This window comes from Scomber japonicus, chromosome 15, assembly GCF_027409825.1.
Source record: "Scomber japonicus isolate fScoJap1 chromosome 15, fScoJap1.pri, whole genome shotgun sequence".
NCBI classification, from domain to species: domain Eukaryota; kingdom Metazoa; phylum Chordata; class Actinopteri; order Scombriformes; family Scombridae; genus Scomber; species Scomber japonicus.
Window position 1 is genome coordinate 24315069 of NC_070592.1, and position 23830 is coordinate 24338898.

The 23830-nt window shown below is 38.3% G+C and overlaps 1 protein-coding gene across 1 annotated transcript in view; it reads right to left on the bottom strand.

Moving 5' to 3' along the window:
* Positions 1–23830, bottom strand: part of ctdp1 (CTD (carboxy-terminal domain, RNA polymerase II, polypeptide A) phosphatase, subunit 1) — a 65088-nt gene that overhangs the window by 15095 nt on the left and 26163 nt on the right. The window contains exon 12 of the mRNA XM_053334223.1: positions 17215–17447. Coding sequence (XP_053190198.1) covers positions 17215–17447 — 233 coding nt within the window. The remainder of the gene's footprint in view (positions 1–17214; positions 17448–23830) is intronic.

Here is a 23830-nt window from a genome sequence, read left to right on the forward strand (position 1 = left end):
CACACTGAGCCAAGACTTGAGTCAAGGTGGCACGCTGTGAGTGTTTCTCCAGAGCACAGCAGAAATAAGTTGTTTACTTGTTGGAGGTGTGCTGTTTGTCTGCAGCTCTTCAAACATCATCATCATCATCATTGTGGCTGTTCCTGCTTCTACTGTTCCTCCCTGCATTATTTCTAACTGATCTGCTCAACAAATAAATAGCTCCAAATATCTACATATCTTGTTGTGTTGACTGTGTTTTAGTGCTACTAATGAATTTCTGCTAATTGGGTGAGCAACACGTTTTGCATCCTGTAAAATTCTTCAATTCCAATAAAAAGTCTCCTGTTATTTAGTCATTTAAAAGCTTTTAATATGAAGGAGTAAAGCCAGAAATGTGTTTTTATCAGCAGTCACTTAACTCTGGTAGAACTGCCCCTTAGCAAGCTTGTGGAAAGCTGGCCAATTAGAACAGAGTGGCCTTAAAGAGACAGGAGCTAAGACTGCCAGTTAAGAGACAGAGGCTGAACTGAGGGACTGCATAACCTGCCAGTATAAAATAAATAAGGATTATTTTGAACCGTGAATCATGCAAAACTACTTTAGTGGAGTCCCAGAATAAAAACATAGAGCTGGAAATGAGCATAATAATAGGTCCCTTAAAGTGTTGAGCAGTGGTAGAACATATTTATCATACTGAACTATAAAACAGACTCAGTTTACACTGCAACTTCAAAATAGCAAAAGTTTACTTTTTCCCTCATATTAAAAACATCCAACATTTATGCATTGCATTTTATTGCACTTTATATACAGCATTCATATACAGTATATTGATATAAATGTAGCAAGAACAGTTTTAAAGGCTGTTTTGAGGAATGTCATTTCCTAAAATAATGTGCATGTATGTCTGTTTAGCAAATGACAAATTATCATGAAATTGATTATGCTATGTACCAGAAAAAAAGGAAGGCTACGCAAATTGTTTTTAATGTACTATCATTTAAAATTGAATTACTTTTGTTTCCTTGATAGAGGCCTGATACTTAATGATGGATAATGGATTTGAATCTTAACCAAAAAGAGCACTGTCCTTTATATCAGTCTTTGATTGATTTATGAATCCTTTAATGCTATTTTAATTGGAGACACAGATTAAGTCATGCTCATGGGAGTATTTTTCCCAACTCTGAGTATTACATGCAGTCTTTTCCCCAGGTTGTGTACTGTACCAGAGCCAAGAAGATAGGCCTGAGAGGCGAAGCCCAGGGCAAAGGGATATAATTATTTAAAAGTGATTGGGGACATGTCAACTTCAAACTCAGTGAGAAAATAAGAAAATAATACTCTTGTGCTACTTTTACACTACCTATCATCAATTACCATTATCCCATAAAACACTTGGGCCACTGTTCAGCAAAAATGTATGTAGGCTTGCTTTAATGTACAAACTGTCATTGTCAGTTGCAGATGTAATTCATAATGCCATGACAATATAACCACAGAAAACTGTGAGACAAAACTAAACAAAGGAAAAAGACAAACAAAAAACAAAAGATATGTAAATAGCTATCTGCACTGACACTTCAATGAGACAAAGACATCAAATATTCTATAATTACTTCACAATTTCTATCACTGCAGATGTTTTCTGACATCATTGTCAGTTCCAGTCTGGAATCTGAGAATAAAGACCTGTAGCAACTGGCAAACAAGTAGATCAAACGACAAACTGCATTTGACAGAACTGTGAATTAAGACATTTGTTGCTGTCTTCAGGCTGACTAATTCACTAACCGATAAGTGTATTTGTGTTTTCAGCCCAAAACACATCAGGGCAATTTAAATGGAGCTATTCCAAGAAGGTGCTGCTGCTGGCACTTTGCATATTTTACTTATTTATCACAAAATACAAGGTGTAGTTGTAAAGGACGTTGAATATTTTATCCAATTGCTTTAAAAATACTCAGCAGGAGTATAATACCCTCATATAAACTCTGTTAGACAGGAATAATTAAGACAAACAATAATTACATAACAGGGTCTGTGAAATAAACAGGATTTCACACTGAATAACTAAAAGCAGTCGAACAAGGACAGACGTTTCACGAGAACATGTAGTCCATATGCGAGGCTTTCTGTTTATCCCCAGTTTCAAGGGGAAGGGTGCCAGACTAGATAGCCAGCTCCGTGCACAACTACAGCCTGGAGAAGGAGGGGGAAAAGAAAATGTACCAGGTGGGAGAAAAGAGCATGGCAAGACGGAGAGCAAAAGGAAAGGAAGCGAGAGATTCCAATCCACAGTACGCCAAGATGGGTTGTATTTTTATTTTTCTCCTTTCATCTCGGTCAAAGCACACAGTGAACAAAAGGCGGCAAATGCTGATGAGACCAACCAGCCCGACCATGTTGGGAGAGGAGTACGATAAACAGTGGGATTTGAATAATCAGGGTTTTTCAGTTGTACTACATTATTTTATTCAAACACAGAGGCACATGTTAGGAGCATTTTAATATCACAATGAAGCTTATTTTTCCATCAATCCGTGTGATTTCATTAGATTATCAGAAATGCTATGCCTTATATGCAATTATGAATGTTTTCTTACAGATGTGGGGTGAGAAAAATCTAAATGCTTCTTGCCATATTATGTTATCCTGCCATTCCCAAGCAAGGCTGAGGTGTTTTCACAAGGCAGAGAAGCTGTAAACAGCATGGATGCATCACCATGTGTGTGTTTGTATGTGTCTCACTCCTCCAGTAAACAACCCTTTTTCCAATGTATTCTCACACAATAAATCTTGCAACCACTACAGTGAGAACTCATTTAATCTTATCTTTCTGAGTAACACTTATGTACAGGGCTCAGCCAAATCTACTGTTATTACATTGGAGAAGCTGTGAGGGGGCAGCCAGAATTGCAATTTGATGAGGTGACGAATGTCAAGTACGGTAATTTACTTAAGCTGCGCAAACTGCTTATTGAGAAAAGTTGACACCGGAGGACTTATGGAGTGTGAAAGCATCTATTATTTAATTAGGTGCGTTTGAGTTGTGGTGGGTGGTCAGGGTTCACTGCATACAAACAAGCTACAGCTGACAGACAGTGTACGCAGGTGTGTTTCCATTGTGTACTAGTTTTAAGGAATCTGTGGTTCTGATTTCAGAGCGGTTATATGATCATGCAATAACACTCATCTTATTCTACTTCTGACATAAAAAACATATTGACCAATTTGGTATTACATCAACTGACTTTGCTTTAAATAGGTCATATTATGCCCTGCCATTGCCAGTATAGTATTTTCATTTACTTATATATATTTGTGTCTGCTCAATGCCCCTGTCTTCTGATTGGCTGACTGTTTTCTGAGTGACGCACACCCAGGCCAACCACAGTCTCTCTTCAACCAGTGTCTCTCTTCTGCTACTGTCTCTCCTCTGCAACTGTCTCTCCTCTGCTACTGCCTCTCCTCTGCTATTGCCTCTCCTCTGCTACTGTCTCTCCACTGCTACTGTCTCCCTTCTGCTACTGCCTCCCTTCTGCAACTGTCTCTCCTCTGCTACTGCCTCTCCACTGCTACTGCCTCTCCACTGCTACTGTCTCCCTTCTGCTACTGCCTCCCTTCTGCTACTGTCTCTCCTCTGCTACTGTCTCTGCTCTGCAACTGTTTCTCTTCTGCTACTGTCTCTCCTCTGCAACAGTTTCTCCTCTGCTCCGCTCCATGTATGTGTGAGCCCCGTACACAGGTGAAACACAGATAGCAGAAGAGAAGAGAGACACTAGTGCAACCACAGATGACAGCAAAACACAATAGGGACCCTCAGAATAAACTGAAATGAAACAACTGCACACAAATTAAGTAAATAACCTGAATAAACATAGTTTCTTTCAGGACGGGTGAGCCGCACCTGCAAGACAATGGTAGAGGAAATGCAGAGGTTGTGACATCACAACCTTACTAAGGCTTGTTTAAAAGCATAGTTTCTGAATATGGGCTGAGTGTATGTCTCCATTTTGATACTTTCACAGTATTTATAAAGCCCCTAGACCTGCTTTATAATACAAAAAAGAAATGGAAATCTCTCTTAGCATAATAAGTCCCGGACAGCATCAATTTAGATGTCCTGAATTGACTCCTGATTAACATTTAGTCCCATTTTACATAATTCAGTGGAAATGCTATAAAAGAGCTGAAGACAAAACTGGCCCCTAGAACTTTAGCGCTGTATCTTTATTATAATTTGAAAAAGGCTTTGAAGTTGCCTTTCTTAGACAGCTCATTATACAGTGCTACTGATTATACCTTTATGAATATATAACAGCACAAACCCTGCTTGAGGGACAACAAAAGGGACATTACACTATGTTGGTATTTTTCTGTATATATACACACACACTCTTGTCCAGCACTGCATCACACTGAATGGTTCATTATATGCTATGGCCTTCATAAAATCTTAGTGGTTAGTTCTTTTTCAAACATTTGCTTTGGTGTCTCTATATGGTGTTATCTTAGTGTTATCCTGGCTGTGGGAAACATTAAGCTACATTTTTCACAATTTTCTGACATTTTAAAGACCAGGTGACTAATTGATTAATCAGAAAATAATGGAATGATTAACGCTTCAGCAAGAGCTTTGTCCCGTCTGCCATCTCAGCACTCAATAAACCCATATGGACCCAGCCCTCCTATGTGATATATGTGTCTGTTGTTCAATGTCTGGTGGTGTTGTGCAGTGTGTGTGTATTTATATGTTGCTCATGTTTAGTGGTGTTTGTACAGTGTGTGTGTATTCATATGTTTCTCAATGTTTGGACAGTGTGTGTGTGTGTATGTATAATGTTCAATGTTTGGTGGTGTTTCTGACAGATTGTGAAAACGAATTTCCCCGTGGAACAATAAAGGCTATCTATCTATCTATCTGAAATAATTGTTAGTTTCAGCCCTATTGACCAAAGTAAAACATAGGTGCTAGCCTCTATACTTGCTAGATTCATATTTCAATTTAATATAAAAGCCCAACCATAATAAGGTTTTTCCAAACCTTCCAGTCTCCCTCACTGAAGACATCTGAAATGTATCCCTGTGGTAGCAAAATCAACAGTCCTGACTGTCATCGTCTGTGTGTTATGTGTCTCAGGCTGCAACATGCCCAAGTGGCATTATGTATACTAGGCTGGTGTGAACACTGCATCCACTTTACCTTGGAGAGTGTCTAGAACAGACTACACCACAGACATGTTATCAGAGAACATGGGTTATGGTAAATGAGACTTAAACTTTCTTTAAGTGCATCTGATGTAGGAGATAAATTAAAGGCAAGGCTCTTATTAAGATTTTTTGGTGCAGATTTTCCTTACTTGCACAGCAATCCTTCAACATCAACATATAGAGAGTAACAATCTCAGGAGTGAAATAAAAACTGTCTCCTACAAAACACAAAAAGAGTTCTTTTCAGTCAGACTGTTAGATCTCTTGCCTCTCTTCTCCCTGTGGTTCTTTTGCATAAAGCATCACAGACTGGCTGGGTTGGCAGACGTGAGTGTGCTGTGTCCAGCTCACTTACGTCACACTGTATACAATTGGACACTGAAGTTGAACTTTTTCAAGTATTTCTTGGAACAACTTGGAGTAGTCATTTCAAACTCTGAAAATTGATTTTGTAGGTCCTGTGCTGAAATGACCAGACAAGGAACAATGGTGCAATCAGCCGGAATTCTTTCATCAGCCCAGGTCTAAAGCTTCACCAGGGAGAAGAAGTATATTATGAATATCCTGAGCTGTCGGAGAATACAGAGTTGGAACATTGCACCGTGTAAAAAAGCAACTGCACTGTATTGAAGAAAGAACAAAAAAGTGGTAGCTGCTGGTGTCGGCAGAATAAATCGGTCTTCTTTTAGAATGGACACATCTGAAAGCAATGTTGAAGTGGGACAGAAGGGTGAATATGGCTCTAAATGAGCTTGTCAGAGTGTGTATGATGGGACAAAAGAATAGGTTTTCTAATTTTCTTGGATACTTTTATTTGACTGCTTTACTTTTAGCTCATGAATAGAAGAAAGAGAGACCATCTTGTCTAGTTAACCACGCAAGCACATGATGAATTATAATTTCAACGGCCTATCGCCTCTTCTTTCAGTGATCAACAGTAGCTTAAATGCCATATGAGGGAAAGAAGTTATGTCTGCAATAATCAGTGTGATTTTCTCGATGCTCCTGACAAACTGCCCAATATTACTAGCAATTTTACTCTAATGAATCTAGGGTGCCAAAAACAACAGGCTGTAGTTGTTGTTGGAAATACACCCTTTCCTCGAAATTTAGTAATGATGCCAGCCTGTAAGAAATGACAAATAGATCATGGGAAGTAGAACTGGTGGGATGGTTATTCCAGTTTACAGATACTGTATAGAAGAAATACCTCGTTCATCAAGGGATGCTGCATTAAACAACCTGTAATGTATACTCGCCATCCCATTGTATGCTGTTTGCAATGAGATATGGGCACTGCTTATACAGCATAGAGAGCTGCAGGAGTAGTAAATCTTACCGCTGATTTATTTCACTTCAATTTAATGGCCACGCGAGCAACACCGAAGGAATTTGTTTTCAGTGCAGCGTGCATTAATGCATTAAAAGGGTTGTCAGATGCCAAAACACTGCACATGAGATTTTACAACTTTGCAAATTTCTGATGGCAGCAACTGTTTTATCTTTTGTCAAGGCAGCGTTCATGTTAGAAAGTAGACCACCAGGAATGTACTATGTATGTATGTGAAAGGCCAACACAGTGTCTTGCCGGATGATGTTGCATTGTGGGAAAAAGCAATGACCCTGTGGTGTTTTTCATGCACAGCTAATGTCGGTCTGAACACTACCTCAACTGCACAGCAACACAAGTATGAGACACAGGAACACACTGTATCCCAGGCTGAACCATGCTTTCATTTAAATATTACATTAAAAGCGGAGCCAACATTTAGTACATTACTCAAACTGACCTTTCTGGATTATTTCATCTAATATCTCTAGAAACACGCCTATTGCTTGTTTTAAGAGAGAGCTTTGGTATAAACACAAGCTCAGAGATAGCTATAAATGAGTGCTGCTATGATATGATATCTTCTGTTGTGTCTTCCTTGGAAACCAAAGCTCACTCACTACATCACACCAAAAGCTAGGCATTAAAATACTGGCCTAAGGTTTACACAAATAGTCTGGATGGAATATTACTTTAAATGGCAATGCTTTTGATATTTACACCAACTCTTGGAGATATTTGATGACGCTGAAAGTTGACCTTATGATGGAGAGATCCACACAATCTAGGGTATTGGCCATTAAATAAAAATGCTGAAATTGCTCACATTTCCAAGAAGGTATTTCTGTCTACAGTAGGTTTTTGAATAAAATAGCAGCACTATGCCCTTGAGAGTATTACAGGCTATAAGAAATCTCATGGCCACTTATGAATGCATGAGGTAGCCCCTTTTGGAGAAACATTGACGTGATTGCTTTAATAATTCATATACTGTATAACAAATACTGCTAAATAAGCATTGTCCGTTAAGGTGCCAGAGGCAGAATACATCAAACACTGTGATGTGTTGCCTTCAGTTTAACCAAAGTGGCCCATTTGGTTGAACCCATTTCTACAATGTGCCTCAGGTTTTACTGCTGTGGCACTGAGAACATCCACTAATAAGAATGGGACATGCACCATTATGCGAAACATTTCCCAGGGTGTCTGTTAATTGCAAACAACATGTTACTTGAGAACAGCCTCCACGTCTACTTGCAATGGGACAAGCTGACAAAGCAACTAGAAAAGTAATTTACAAGAGTGGCTAGTACATGCGGTATAGTCTTTCAGGACTATGGTCTCTGCAAAAAAACGTACCTTTTCTTAGCTTTTGAAGCAGAAATGTTTGTCTAATATTCATGAGCATCAATTTATATTTATATAGATGAATGTCAAGCAATAACCATTCAATTACAATCTATTGAGGGGGGTAAAAATGTAGCTAAATAATATGTAAGAAGGTCAAGTTTGAATGGTGGCAAATCAGTGTTTAAATTCTTCACTGAGTCATCTTTCATTGACACTACATTATATACTAGGGCTTAATGATCATTTGTTAATATTTTTGTGTTCATGATTGGGCCAGTCCAATCCAAAAGAAGTTTGGAGAATATTTTACATCACATTGACTTCAGTAATTCCTGAGGGGAATCTGAGGCACTGCAGCAGCAAAAAGATAAAGAATGAGAGAGATATTGCAATAGGCAGCAAAATGGACAGTGTAATCTTGTAAAAGGGAGGAGGAGGCTTGCTTCATTATCAGTATCCTTGAAAAAGGTTTTTCTAACAGCCCACAGGTCTGTGAATCCACTGTTAATGATCTGTGGATAAAATAATCTGGGATAAAACCTTCTTAAGATCTTGGTACCCATAACCTTGGTCTCACTGGAACTACCGGCTTACCTAAAGACATGAAAATGTACAAGAATCAGATGGCAAACAGCTAAGGGATCCCAAGTGGCAAGCTTGACCATTAATCTGTACAATGTAAGAATAGTAGAGCATTATCAGCTTTCATCATTCACTTAAGTCAAAAATCAATCCAAAAGGTTTTTTTCCTACTGTTCAACTGCTGACAGGAAACGTGGATGATGGTCGACTTAAATTGAGAGGACAGGAAGGAAGATAAATAATTACTGTCAGCTTCTTGGTGGTTACGGGGCGTTTTGCTGTTCCGTGTTTCATTCATGTTTAATGTTGTTCCAATTGTTCTTGGACTGTAGCACCTCTGTGGTATCACACAATAGGCGCAGTTAAAAAGAAGACATGACTTCATGCTCTGCTGCACATGTTCTCGATTAATGAGAGGGCAAAATGTAATCACTGGCTGTTGTTCTCTTAGCAAACTTTGAGAAAATTAACTGTGCTGAAGAGACTGCTGAAGCCTCATACTAACTTCAGATCAACTTTGAAATATATTTTTAGTTGGAATGAAGACTCTGGATTTTGTCCTCCATCACTTACATGAGAAGCACATTGTAATGGTCAGAATGAACAGGAGGAATGATAACAGAAAGCAAACTTATATGACTGTTCATGTGGACACCTGACTATTGTTTTAAGAGAGACTTGTAAAATTATAAGCTTACACTTTGAATTATGAGTGGTGTATCACAGACTAACTACCTTTTTGGGCATACTGATTAAAATCTTATACACAATTATGTAGATGCTGTTTGCACATGAAACCTTTTTACAATTATCGTAGTCATTTATATTTCTATACATTTTTTAAATATTTTAAGCTTTATATGACAGACAGTAGAGATATGACCCCCCCTCTGACGATTGATTAAGTTATCTAATCAAAGATCCCCTTTGAATTCGGGGGTTAGGGTTAGGGTTTGAATTCAAAGCTAAAGGGGCATTGTGTTAATTTTTAAACTTGTCTATAAAATATATGTTCTATAGTAGATAAAATAAAGCTACATTTAATCTGGGATACACTGCCATATCTGACATATCATGAAAATGCTTTAGACAGTTGCAGTGACATTATATATAGCTGCTGGATTCTTCATTGGATATATGTTTTCTTTCATCCTCTGTTGGAGGCTCAGTGGGTCATCAGCGAGCACAGTGATGGTAAAGACAGCACGGCGAAGCTTGACTGCATTATACAAGCCATGTACTGTATATACACATATACATATACTGTCACAACAAAGACGCAAATCCAATCAAGCCACTGCAGAAACCTCAGACTCAAACGGCCTTCAGCAAAGAGGGTCAAAGAAGATGAGAAACATTATCAATTTCATTGCATGCTGTCAGACAACCTGAATGGAGAACTTTATAACCCATTTGCCTCTTCCATCAGCTCCATTCTGGTGATGTTATAATAACATGCTCACTCAAGCTGACAAGTTTCACACTTTCATTTTCACTCGGAAATAGACACACTCCAGAGATATGCGGTGCAGGAAAGAGGAGTGACGGAGCACCTGAATGAATGTGTATCACCTCGAGAGACAGGAAATTAAAAAAATGGGACGAGCTGATAACAGTAGATGTGTTTGAGCAATGAATGGGTCTAATTGCTCCAAAAGTCATAGAAGAAAATGTGCGATGTCATAGGTTGAAAATAGAAATCATTTGGTGAACAAAGCTAATGGTGACATATAGAAACACTAATTGATGAAGGCTTTACAAACTTGCAACTGACTCAAAATGGCACAGTTCCAAGTTTATACAGTTAATCAGACACCTTAACTTTATTCAAAACACTAGTGTTGCATGTAATTGCTTACAAGGATTTCTTCACTAACATTAACACTTGTCAACCATTCCGCCCTATGTCGTTAACAATCATGGTTACAGATTTGTCAAAACTCTTCGAAATTTTAAAAACTATATCAGATAGAAAAAGACAAAAATAGCCTCTAATTCCCAAGTAGCAATTTCACCTACTAACTGTCAAAATTTTATTGGCTGTGGCTAACTAGCCAGCAAAGCTAACGTCAGCTCAATACCTATGGTTGAGAACAATCTCCAGCTAACTATTTAATTTAATGTTCTGACTCAATTTAAAACGAGAATGATTTAAAAAGGTTTTAAAATATGTACTACTTGGTTACATATCACCACGTATATGATATTATACTACAAGAGTGAGGCTAAAGCTGCACTCCTCAGCCAACAACAGGGCTGCCAACTCTCATGCATTGACCATGAGACTCAAGCAATTGACACTTTACATATGCTCCCAAGCCACATGCCCATTTTGTCACGTGGTGAGATAATGTCGTCGTGTGAAAAGAGGACACTGACAGCGCACGGACAGAAAAGACAGAGCCGCACAGTACAACAGCAGCACTGTGCAGTCAGACTATCAGGGGGAAAGACAGAAATACACACAAATCTGTTATATTGTAATGTATTCCCATGCACACTGCTCAGAGTAATCTCAGTCAACAGCCTTTCTGGCAGCAGCGCAGCATTTCTCCGTATCCTCTTGTGCTGTGTGCACGCATGCTGGCAGGAGAAGGGGTGAGGTACTATGGTTACAGGGGATGCTTTCTGTCACTGTAACTTTCTCACAATAATATTATCCAAATCATATTGTGATATGTTGTAAGGCTATTTCATTTCTATAAATTGTTGTCCTTGAAGTTGCCATAGTGGCCTGCAACCTGCTACCATATTCATAGAGATAAGCACCTTCATCCATGAACAACTTTTTATCTCTATGCATAACATAGACTTGACAAAATGAGAGTGGTGAGGCTGCGGGTATTTAAGTAATTACACAATCTGACTGTTTCAGATTTATATTGTTCATATTGGTTATTGCATTTTTCTACCATTACCGTTTCTGGGTCCATATTAAGATATTACTTATATCTAGATAGACCCAAAGCTTGAAATAGCTGCTGTACCTTGTTATTGCTCCTCTGTTCACTGGTTGCCACAGTATACACTTCCCAAGTGTTCATCTGCAGGCACTTTCCATTGTGATAATCTCAGTAGTAAAAATGTAGCAGAAGTTAGGAGTAAATCTCTTAGTCATGCATCACATCACTCCCTAATCCTCCACTGGAAGTTTGTTGTTTGGCTTCAACTCTATAATCAGTTTGCAGTATGGAGTCTTGAAACTTCTTCCTAATAGACTGATTATAGTGCTGTACGATCCCTTGTGATTAAAAATGACTTTCCATGTAGAATACTCAAAAGAAAAATGGTAGGAATTGGAGCCAAGGTTAATGGAATAAATTCATAAACTTAATCACTCTATAAATTACATCATAATAACTGATCAGTGGTCTACCCAGAATCATAAGTGACATTTTAAACTGTTAAACAAAGGTTCTGTTGATATATCATGAGCAGTTTTAATGTCAGGATTCTCTGGAAGGGGGTCAAATGGGTCCATTAGTGCTCTTCTAGGGGTTAGTGTTAGGTTATATTAGACATAACTGCCTCATTTTTAGTAAATTATACAATCACAGAATGAAAAATAGGGTGATATAGAGTACAATCAGTGTGTTGCAGGGCTTCACTGTCCCACCGAGAAATATTTTTAGCAATATTTTACTTTTAGACAACTTCAAAGAATTTGTATCATTAAAACCAGAACAATTTATTGTAGTTCATGTTAAGTGTTAACATCATAACTGTGCTGACACTCATCCATTTCAGTATTGTTATCACTACATTAAAAACTCATTGTTTAGTGATGACTGTTTATTAGTTTGTGACTGTGCTCATCATAAACCAATGATTACGTCACTTCTGATAATTAAAACTGAAGATTTTAATGCAGCTGATGTGTAACAATGAGGGAAGGTCCACTGGCAGACAGTCAAACACCTCTGAGGGACCGCTGAAATGGGGAGCCAGTTGCTGTGGATTAAGAGAAAGGACTCCACCTGGGCCCTAAAGTGAGTAGATGGCATCTAGGGGGCGTGTTCGGGATTGAAGGAATATCAGTTATTCATTAAAGAATCACTTGTTCTAAGATTAATTTAAGAAGTCATCACTTTTATTTGAAGGCTGATTGTTCTTTGCACAAGTCCTCTTCTGACCCCTGTCTGATGTATGTGACACAACGCCAGAGACACATAATCAAAAAATCCTTTGTGTCTGCACCCACTCTACTGTGAACAACTTTAAAGTAAGGCACTTAGTCTGACGCAGAAACCAAAACACTTCAGCCTGACTCATGCACTACAGCAACGGTCTGAAACTGTGACTGCCCTCCTGGAACTAGGATGGGAAAATTGTTTCTATGAGCTGTTGGGAGGTGAAAATCCATCCACCCTTAACATCCATCCTGCAACCTTCTTGTTAAATCTTAAATCTGTTAGAGCCTTAAGTGCCACTGCTTGTAATAAATCATTCAGATCAATCCAGACTAATGGCTAATGACCACCAATGCTTGCTTGCTGGAATGTTTCCTCATTTTCAAGACATAAGCTCGGGATGGAGCACAAATGGATAGAAAGTTAAGATGGTTGGGGTTACGCCAGTTCAAGGCGGATTTTGATTGAACAAGGTCAATAAACTCTTCCTTTTGCTCGGCAGTTAATTAGAGGAGACAGTAATGGAGGGGTTTATGCTCGAAACACATGACTCTACTTCACTTCCAAATGCACTCATTGTTTTTATTTGCCAGTCATGCACAAGGACCTTTGGGTAGTCTGTGATGTCAAGTCATTCACATCAACTATGGTGGAGTAAAAGGACTGTAAGCAGGCAAAGGAGGAACAACATACAACCAATTTGCAGCTCTTTGCTTGCAACAAGAAAAACAAAACAAAAAAAATTCAAGCTTTTGATGTGCACATCAGAGTTGTTCTAATTAAACGTGTATTGGTAGGTAAGAATTTATCAAGACTTCAATCTTAAATAACAGAACAAGTCTATTGATGTTTCAAAGTTCAGAAATAGTAACCAAAACAGTTTAAAACCACTGATCAATTAAACAATTAGTTGATAGACAGAAAATTAATCTGCACCTGTTGAACTGATATATTATTTTAAGTAATTTATAAAGTATAAAGAATAAAAAGAATAAAAGCTGATTTATTTTATCCTTTTATAGCATGACTGAACAATTTGAGGAAAAGGTCTAATTGGGATTTTTCTGACTAATATTGGAGTTTAAATGTCCATAATATATATTTTTTTATTAATAATTAATATAGTCTATAATTAACATACTGTATAGTTAACATTGGACTAACACCCTATAAAGATGCTGACAGCTCTGTACTTTAACAGTGAAGCTAACCTTATCTTAAGCAGCTAAACTGTACGAGCTGCTTCAAAGCTTTGGATCCTGGAGGTCCTGATTCAGAGATTTTAGGGTGATAAGCTTAAAACATCGAGTGCTTTGAAGTGTTGAAGTTTAACAGGGGATTCTGATATCTGTTTTCCAGCTGGCAGCCACTTAAACATGATAACTACTGAGCTGCCTGCTATCAACATGAGGGATAACCTACATACATTTAGAAAAATAATTGGTGGTTGCGGCCTTAGATCAAAAATTGCAGCGACTGAGAAATATTGTTAGTGCAAACATAATTCCATTTCTGGTGATTAACAAGCAAACAAAAGCAGAAAAAGTCTAGCAGAAGTGGAATCAGCCTGCTGCAGAATCTCTCGGGTCTATACTGCATTCATGGCTTTACAAAAAAAGAAAGAATAGCATTTACAGTAATTATGCAAATGAGAATATTCATGAGACTTACAGTACCATGCAATGAGGTAACAGGATCTAAGAACTGTGTATGAATATAACTGGAATCATTGTCATTAAATGCCAATAATATATCATCTCTGGATCACTTTTGTTGAAGCTAATCATTTTGAACTACAAATTTATACAGTAATCAGAATGTTGATAAGGTTGCATTTCCGGCGCTAGCTTTAGCTTTAGTGTTAGAAGAGCGCGAAAAGAACTTAAAAACAGGAGCAATGTTGATTTTACTTTTGAAGGAAAAAAAGATAGAGAGAACAAAAAGAAACACACATTACTACTGTATCTTAGCAACAGATGGATACTTATTTGGTGCAGACTATAAGAAGAGTGGTGAAGCAGGGATGGAGACGGACAGAATGGCAACTATTAAGCCATCTCTCTGAGGAGTCCAGGTCCCAGTCGTGTCTAAATCAGGAGGCAGCTATTGTGTGTGATTTCTTCTGTAAATCCTAAATTGCCAGTAATGGCCTACTGGGCGAATCTATTCAAACTCTTTTCTCTGACAGGAGAGTTACATTAATGCAGTATGGCAGACAGTAACGTGGATGTCATACTTCTTTTTTTTCTTTTTTAACTACAGGCTGTATAGGCTTTGTTAAGGCTTAGTGTATTTATACAAAATGAGTTAATAGAGTTAGATATGTTAAGTTTCTCATCTTTGACGTTTGATAAATATTGCTCAGTGTTTTAAGTGTTTTATCTGGGAATGTTGCAGGGAGGATAGATGTGTTTAGAAACCTATTTAACATACAACTGGTTATTTGTGACTTGGATTATGAAGCATGTGACCTTCCACAATCTTTTACTTCTTGTTATTGCAGACAGACATTATTAAAGCCTTGTGATCTTTCTACAATTCAGTTTCAATTCATGTCATACTTGAATTATTTGCAACATATGGAGACTAGCAGGGCATTGTAGTGGTTAACAATACAGGCATCGGGGCGACGTATAGAGAAGGTCATGACCAGGTAAGATACAATATTGCTTGACTGTGTCACTTGTATCTTTCTTTTGAAGACCTACCTGCCAGTTTGAGTCCACACTGCTTTCAGAATCAAGTCTACACTGTTCCCTTTTGTGTGTCAGCCTGTCTCTTCATGTGATCTGCACCACTGCACTCACTGGAGTTTGACTTCCAGAGGTTTTCAACAGCAACACAGTGGACAGCTCATTTCAAGGGCGGCTCATTAGCAGCAACAAAAGGTGTCGGACCAGATGATGGACAGGCAGACATGTCTAAAAGTGGAGAAGGAGGTGAGGGCCTATCATGCTGCTGCCTGCTGAGGCCCAGGCAGCCGTGGATACCTTGGTCTGAGAGAAACGTGCACGTGTAGAAAAACACCATCTCCTTTTTTAAGGCCTGACAATCAGCGCAGTGAGGCTGAACATGGACTTACGGACAAGAAACCGAAGTCTGAAAAAAAGGAGTCTAACATTAGGGCTGCTCTCAGAGGAGCTCAGACTGGAGGCTCTGACCAAACAAACTGCTCTGGCCAGCCTCCTGAATCAATGCCAGTTTTTCAGCAATTCAAATAGCTTATACTCATTGATGGCTGTTGTAATACAAGCCAATAAGGGCTTTGTAGATGGGATTCAGAATGGGGGCCTCAGCTTGTTGTGGCAGAGGCAAAACAATATGACAAGTGTCGACGAGAAATAACAGCTCTTACCTCGGCCTTTATCTTCTGCCTTTTTCTTTGACTAACATGACAAACATTAAGTGCATCTAGAAACTGCTAGCTGCTCTGTGTCGACAGATTCGTGAGGTCAAACTGAACCTTCTCCCAAAAGATATCGGCCGACATGAAAATAATGTCAGACCGACATCATGTTAAACTACCCTTACTTGCTGTTCAGATTTGAACTTTTAAACAGCATACTTTAGTCTATGCCTATCAAGTTCTATATCTACAGTATGTTTCGAAATAAAAAAGAAAAAGAAAAAAGTCTTCAGATGACTCGCTTAATTTGTCTCACAGCAGCAACACAACTCTCCTATACAGATAAGAGAGCGCTGATAAAAGTGTGTCCTCTGTACAACCTTGAATATGCGAGTTTTCCATATTTAAAACCAAATACTGCACTGATGTTGTAAACAAGGCTACAAAGAAGGACACTTAACACTCTAAAAGGTTTAGATATGAAACTTTGACATCACACAGCATCAAGTTGCTATGATACACCAAAGCACTAATTATGGAAAAAATTCAAATGGTGTGCTGCAATACTGTATTTTATTATATGTCTGTTTACTGGCCTCTGTGTCTATTTTATTGCTTTTTTACTATGCTGGTGTAAGATTTGGTGTTGAAATTTAAATCAAACTTCTGCCCATTTGCAGATAATGACTGCACAGACAAATATTACATATAAGGATGTGCCAAAGACAAATAAATAATCTGTCAGTAAAGACTGAACACTGGCAGTCTGACAGCTCAGCTTAACTCAGGCCTATCCCTAAGCAATGAAAGATTGTCGTATGTTCAGAACTCTTCGCCTGCCTGCTGTCTGTTTGGATTTGTCTCCACGGCAACCAACCAGACTGTCTGGCTTCGGCACAGACGTGCTAGATGAAGTGATGTGTTGTGATAATAGTCACTGGGAAAGTAAGAGCTGGGAAATACACAGTGCATTTACGAGGATTCTTGGTGGATTTCGATCTTTGCCAAACGCAATTTAAGTTAAGCATCTTCCTCTCACGGATTTGCTTATGCAAGATGTAACAGTGATGACTCTGAGTGAGGAAACATGTTATAGTAAATATTTGGGCCAGCAAGAGACAATGAGAGACAGAGATCGTGAAAGAAAGAGCTTTCTATTCTGTCTACCAATGTAGTAGCAAGTGGGAATATTACAAAAAAAAAAGAAAAAAAAAGAAAGCTAAAGTAAATGACTTGACTAGACAGAGAGATGGATTTTGCCATTATGTTCTGTGTCTCACCTTGGCACACTAGCTGGCAGAGTGACTTCACTGGATGTTGCCTGGATCGTCTCCTCCACGCTCAGCGCCTGAGGACCGAGCCCCCCTCCTCTTATCTGTTTAGATGCTGGCTGGTGCTGCTGTTGTTGTTGTTGTTGTTGCTGCTCTTCTTCCTCCACCTCCTCATTACCTGGTTTCTCCTTCCCTCGCCCCTCACTCTCGTTGTCGCTCTCCTCGCCTAGGATGTCATCCACCTATTTTTTTTAAAAAGAGAGCTTTTCTGAGCTATGGTTTTACATTTTAGACAGGAACAGGTCATGGGAGCTACTATATGTGTCACCAGAGTATATTAGTCAACTCCTCTCTTTAAAAAAAGATGCATAGAGTGCTGCTAGGTTCTAGAAAAGGTATCCTTCTTGGTGCTGTGCAGTTTGGGGATTCTACTAATTTAGAGTTATTGAAAGGATCTGAGGCACTCAAGAGTGTAATACATTTATAAAGTCTTTAATACTTCATGGTTACTTAGTCATAGTTAAGTAGCCATGAAATGCCTTTCAGCCATTGACTCCTTCATTAGGGGAAGTACAAGATGGTCATCTTTCAGCTGCTTCCAATACATGTTGGCAGGCATTCACATGACCAGTATGGACAGGTAGTGGTCACATTAATGTAAACAGGTGAAGTCATATGACAGACACAACAACTCTAAACTCCGCTCTCTACTTCCAGTTTTGATTTTAGTTTCATATTAAGATTTTTTTGTGCATGCAATATACTATGAATGCCAAAAATCCATGTGTTTTGCAAATGGACTCTACTAATGGACACTAGTCTTAAGTGCAGATAAGATTAATTACTTTCTTTCCTTCTACACATTTCATCATTGTTGAATACTGCCACCAAATCAGAACCAAATTGCACCAAAGCTAAATCTTTGCAAATTTCATGACCAAACTTTTACTAGTGGGTACCATGAAGAGGGGTCATATGTATTAGCCAGTTCTTTTGATGCACTGCAGATTCCAATTATGTATCCAATTATATGTGGAAAATGATTTCCCAGAGTAAATAATTGGGTTACATACTTGGAAAGTGATTAAGCTTGGGGCCAACAGTTTGTACATACCGTAACATTAACATTTTTAAAAAGATGCCTTCAATTTTCTTATTAAAGAACTGCGACTATGGGAGAGTTGATACAGGATTTTCAAAGTCCGATTATCATATTTTTGGAGTTTTGAAAATAACATGAACAATTTATTGGCTAATATCCTTTCTTTTACATAAAAAACAATCACCCAAATATGAATAAGAATTGTGACCAGTACTTTGATGATAGCAATATGTGTACAAATCTATACTGGTTTATCTGTTGCTGTATACATGAATTAAATAATAAAGGACGTGGACATAAAAAGACCACAAACTAAAGATTCAATCATCACCAATTCTTTGATACTCTGAAGTTTAAACTTAGACTAAACATGATTAATTCAGGGCTAATGGAGGGGTTGACTTATGTCAACTCCCAGCAGGTGGAATAACATTTGAGGGAGAGTAATAAACACATCATCAGCTCACCATCAGATTTCTACCACGAGGAAAAAACCCAGAGCCAAACAAAACAAAGTACACACCTGTCCAGTCAGAAAATCCTGCCAAATACCAAACGCAAAATTGTCACTTCCACCTGTTCACCAATCCTGTATTTCAACAGTTCATAATTTATGGTGCCCAAATGTTACTGACCTTTTGGAAAACCATCAGATCAATGGAAATCGGTGGTAAAAATTGCCATTCTATCTTACATGGACTCATTAGCAACATGTATCTGTAAGGAAAAAGTGGGATTAATGCACAGAGACGTTCTCTTGGGGTTAGAGCCAGGATCATTACTGGCATCAACCCAGGCTCATTAAAACCTTGTTGATTATTTGGACAGCCCTCGAGAGTCTTGGAAAAGGTAGAAGGTAAGAGTGCCTGAGGCAAGGCTAAACTGGAAACATAAAAGGAAAAACTCTAAACATCTTGGCTGTCTTCCAGTTACATTTTCTGAAACAAATTTAATTTGAATGCCCCATGGGGCACCATTAAATTACAGTGCAGGACACAAATTAAACAACTAAAAAGGACTCTTGTTTGTTCCATCTTGTCAGCAACACAATTTAAGATTTTGCCTCTACACAAATTGCTTTTTTCCTAAAATGTTTTCTCTTCTCATCACATTTCCCCTTTCTCTAGCACCCATGAGTGTCAACAGCAACAATATATTGGGCGTTTTCTTTATGGTGTTTAACTTTTTTTTTTCTTTCTGTCGGTATGAAAAAAAATCTAAAGAGAACTGGAGATAGACAAATGGTAAGGTGCTTAAGTTAGATGAACAAAGAAGGGGCAATTATTTTTTAAACTATGAATCGAGCGATTATTTTTTTCGATTAAATGATTCATCTAACGATTAATTTTTTGATTACCTAAAGCATGATAGCTGAAATGGTTACAAAGAATACTATGCTTGCTCAGAAGTATGTCAAGGAAAACTAAGTGGTTCTTGTCCATTTCTTTGACACATTTTTTCCAGGCTACAGTAGCAAAAGGCTATTTCTAAGCACAGGATACATACTGTATAGTATATATAGGAGCAAAACAGCACAGTCGGTGTAAGAATCAGGTCTTATTTATTACTGACAAACCAGACTAGGATTGTACACTATATGGCCAGCGGAGTCATGTCTGCTTCTGATCACTACCCTGTGAAAACCAATCTACAGTTCACTGTGTCAGGAAGGGTCTTACAACCTTTGCAGAATTGGAAGCATTAACAATTCCTCACACATAGCGAGGCAAACTTCCCACAGCATCCTTTTCCCGGCTGTAATCAAAGGCCAAGCAAAGAACACTATATAAAACTTTTCAAAAGCGCAGCACAGCATCAAAATGGTTTAGAGCCAGTCTATTGGTCCCATCACTGCAAGCCATAAGTAGAGTTTAGCACAAGTGTGATTCCAGGGTGTAGGATTTATTTTCCATTGAATGCTTCAGTGGCTACATGACTGTTGTATAGTAAGCAATGTTTGTAGCTACCATGTGGTCTACAGAAAAGTGTTATCTGTTCAGAGGAAGTTGGAGGAAGCTGTAGAGGACAGAGAGACGAGCATAGCAATCAATATAGTGTCTGCATCCTTAAAAAAATTGTCAGCTCGTTACACTCCACTAACATCTCAATCCGAATGCCTCAACTCTATTTCCATTGGGGAGGTGGGTTTAAGCCAAACAGTACACTAAAATATGTTTCTGAAAACATTTGAGATGAGAAATAGGCAATGCACTTTACAGAATCTTAAATTGTATTTGACAATGGCGTTAGCCCCGCGGCACTGATTAGCTAATTGTTAGTCCCTCCCGCAGATCACAATGGATTCATCACTTTTTTGACCTGTTTCATGTTGCCAGACCAGAATCGGTCAACTTGGTGAGGTGGGCGAATTCAAAGGTCTGGACTGAGGCGTTACTCACGTTGAAAGATTTATGTGCAGCAAAAGTAGCCGACAGTCATTCATTTTAAATGAAAGCCAGCAATTAGAGTAGCTGTTACTGGGGGAGCAGTGAACTGCTGTTGCCCAGAGCAAGGAGTTTCAACTGAGTTGAAGCCAATTAGCTGCCATTATACAGGGCTTTGATTAAGTTCTTGTGGTAACATCTTACTGTGTACTAAATATTTGTTATATCTTGACAGTTTTGAGCTGCACAGTCTATTGATGTTTGCAATTTGATCTTGATTTATTGTCACATGTGCCAAATCCATCACACTGACATTAGTTAAGCTGAAGTTACAATATAACATTAACATGACCGCCAAGCTTTTAGTTGGCTACACTTCATTTTCATAGGCTTTTGGTAGACTATCAATTATCTAAATTATCCTCTTAATAAAGGAAAACTGTGCTTTTCATCCTAACCTTCCAACCATGGCAACGGTACATATTAGATATGATGACCACTGTTCTGAATGTACAAAAAAAAAAAAACATACAGTAGTAGTTATTGAGGGTAGTTATTGTGGATAAACTGTCTAGATCAGAGAAGATCACAGAGAATAACCTACATGTGTGTGATTTGGTTAAGACAAAGTTCAGAGATACAGTAGTTCTTGGGAATTTTACTGGTTTTGCCACTTTCCTAGAGTCAGAAACTAATAAATGTCATCAGAAAGACCTTTATGTATTTGGTGTAATCTTAAGTATCATACAGCAATATCTTGACTCAATTGCTCTTTGTCTATGGAATCAAAAAAAACAAATAATGATCCCATAGGCATCCCATAGGCAAAACTAAGCAAGTAAACTGGGGAGGGGCAGCTTTTTTAAAGCTTTGTCTGAAGGGAGGCCCACAGTCTCAGACTTTGATGTGAAGTTAATTACAGCCAAGCAGAGGATTCAAGTTTTTGAGAAGCACAGGTTTAGATTTCTTTAAAAAGGAAAAATGTAAATGTCTCAGTACAACAATGTAACTCAGATGAGACAGAATAATACCCCTGCCAGAAAGATTCAGCAGCAGAATAGGTAAGGCGGGAATCACAGCTCGACATATTTCCATGAAGCCAGTCAATCCGGGCTCATTGTCTTGGCCAATTTTGTTCCCGAGTTATTGTACAAAGAGCTCCTGTCTTCACCAGACTGAGGGCTGCAAAGGGAGAATTTTACAAAGCAAATTCCAACTGAAGTGGGTATTATACAACTTCATTCCCTGCCAGAATTACTGACTTCATCTCTGAAAGGTAGTCAGAGGTGGAAATAGGGTAGACGGTTTGTTGAATGGAGTAAGACTGCTGTAGGGTCATTTAATGTGAGGGTACATCAGAGGACTATGAAGGCTTTGCATTTATAGAGGAAAGCTCACCTGAGGCCCAGAGGGAAAGAAAATGAATGTAGATGTATATACGAGGTGAAGAAGACATGAGGACATAGTACATCAACAGCAAATCAGGCCACAAAGGAAAATATAAGAAAAACAAAAGTGTGACTGATGAATTACAGGAACAAAGACCTCTAATGTAACCCTACTCATAACGGTATTCACCTATGTTGTTCATTAGCTCAGGGTCACATCAGGGGGTGTAGGATATACAGCTATTGGATCAAGGGCAAGTCCCATTCTGATGGGGAAAAAAGGAATTCACATCTTCACTCCACCTCTGTCTACTCCTACATCAAGGAAAGATGCAGCGCTCGAATGCATAGAATACAACCTTTGAGAACAAGAATTCTTAAATAAGCTCTCCAAACAGTAAGATATTGCCTTCCTTTACCATCATCTCAGAACATAATGCAGAACTGAAAACATTACTTTAACACAAAATACTTAAGAGAATTCATTCAGAGACTTCAGATTTCAAGGTTTTATAATCAACTCTCTTTGAATTTGTTAGGTTTGCAAAACAAAATCGGATTATATTACTGTCTTTGTTTGAGCAAAACTGGACATCTTGCCACAGTCAGACAACTGAAGATATTTCTGTAAGGTGGCCAAGAACTGTGTGCAAATGGAAACCAGAGCTGTGGGAATATTCATTGCGCTCCAGGTTTAGGGACCAATGACGGAGTCTGGTTTGGATGATGGAGAGGCTTGTCTGGGAGCAGCGATTTGCTGGTTGTGTCAGTATGCTGGTTGACTGCACCTGACCCTGTAGGAATGGTCTGATATCTTATAACTCACTGCTTTGTGAGCTGTAAAAACATTTATGAACATTATCAGGGCCAGACAGTACCACACATCCAGCTTAGGGCTACAAACTGATGATCCCACCATTGTTTTAACAGTTGCAGATTACAGTTACATTTTTTAATATAACTGTTTTATCAAATACTGGTGTTAAGGCGTGTTTGATCAATGCCTACCATTGTGTATTGTGTGTTAAAACTACATATGGAAACTACAGCAGAGTTGCAACTATCAATTATTTCCATGGATATAATAACACAATTATTAATATTTTGATTCATACAGTATTGCACCTTTCAAGCATAACAAAAAGCCCTTTCAATGAACAAAACAAAAATAATCCATTGGTTCCCAAATTTCTGGTTTTGAAAGCCTAAACAATCTTAAAGGCTTTGAATGTGTGACTTCTAAAAATACAGAGGAAACCAGAAGCAAGACGAGATAGGTTGAATTAGTTTGATATAACATTAAAGAACATGAACTGCATGTTTCTAAAGAGGTTACGACTGTTGTGCCAATGAAAAATCCTTTAGCTGGTTCTCAAACTGTATTAACAATGAACTTCAGAGCAAGACAGCTTTTTTTACATTTTGGATTGACTGATTGTATTTGTGTGAGTGTCATCAGTTTTTCTTTCCTTACATGACAAAAATATATGTCCATCTAGTATACTATCTTGCAGAAGAGATGCCTTGTTTCTTTATTATTCTCATATGGATCAGATTCATAGACCTTTCTACAGGTGAGAGGCATCCACCGATCTAGGACTCTATTGACTATCTGTCTGATGACGATTTAGCTTCTGAAGACAGCAACAAATATTTCTGAGGTTCCTGTGTAGCAAACAGATATATGGATAATGGATATCTGGACCAAGACTTCCTCTTATGTGCATTGATCCAATTAGAGCCATAGCATT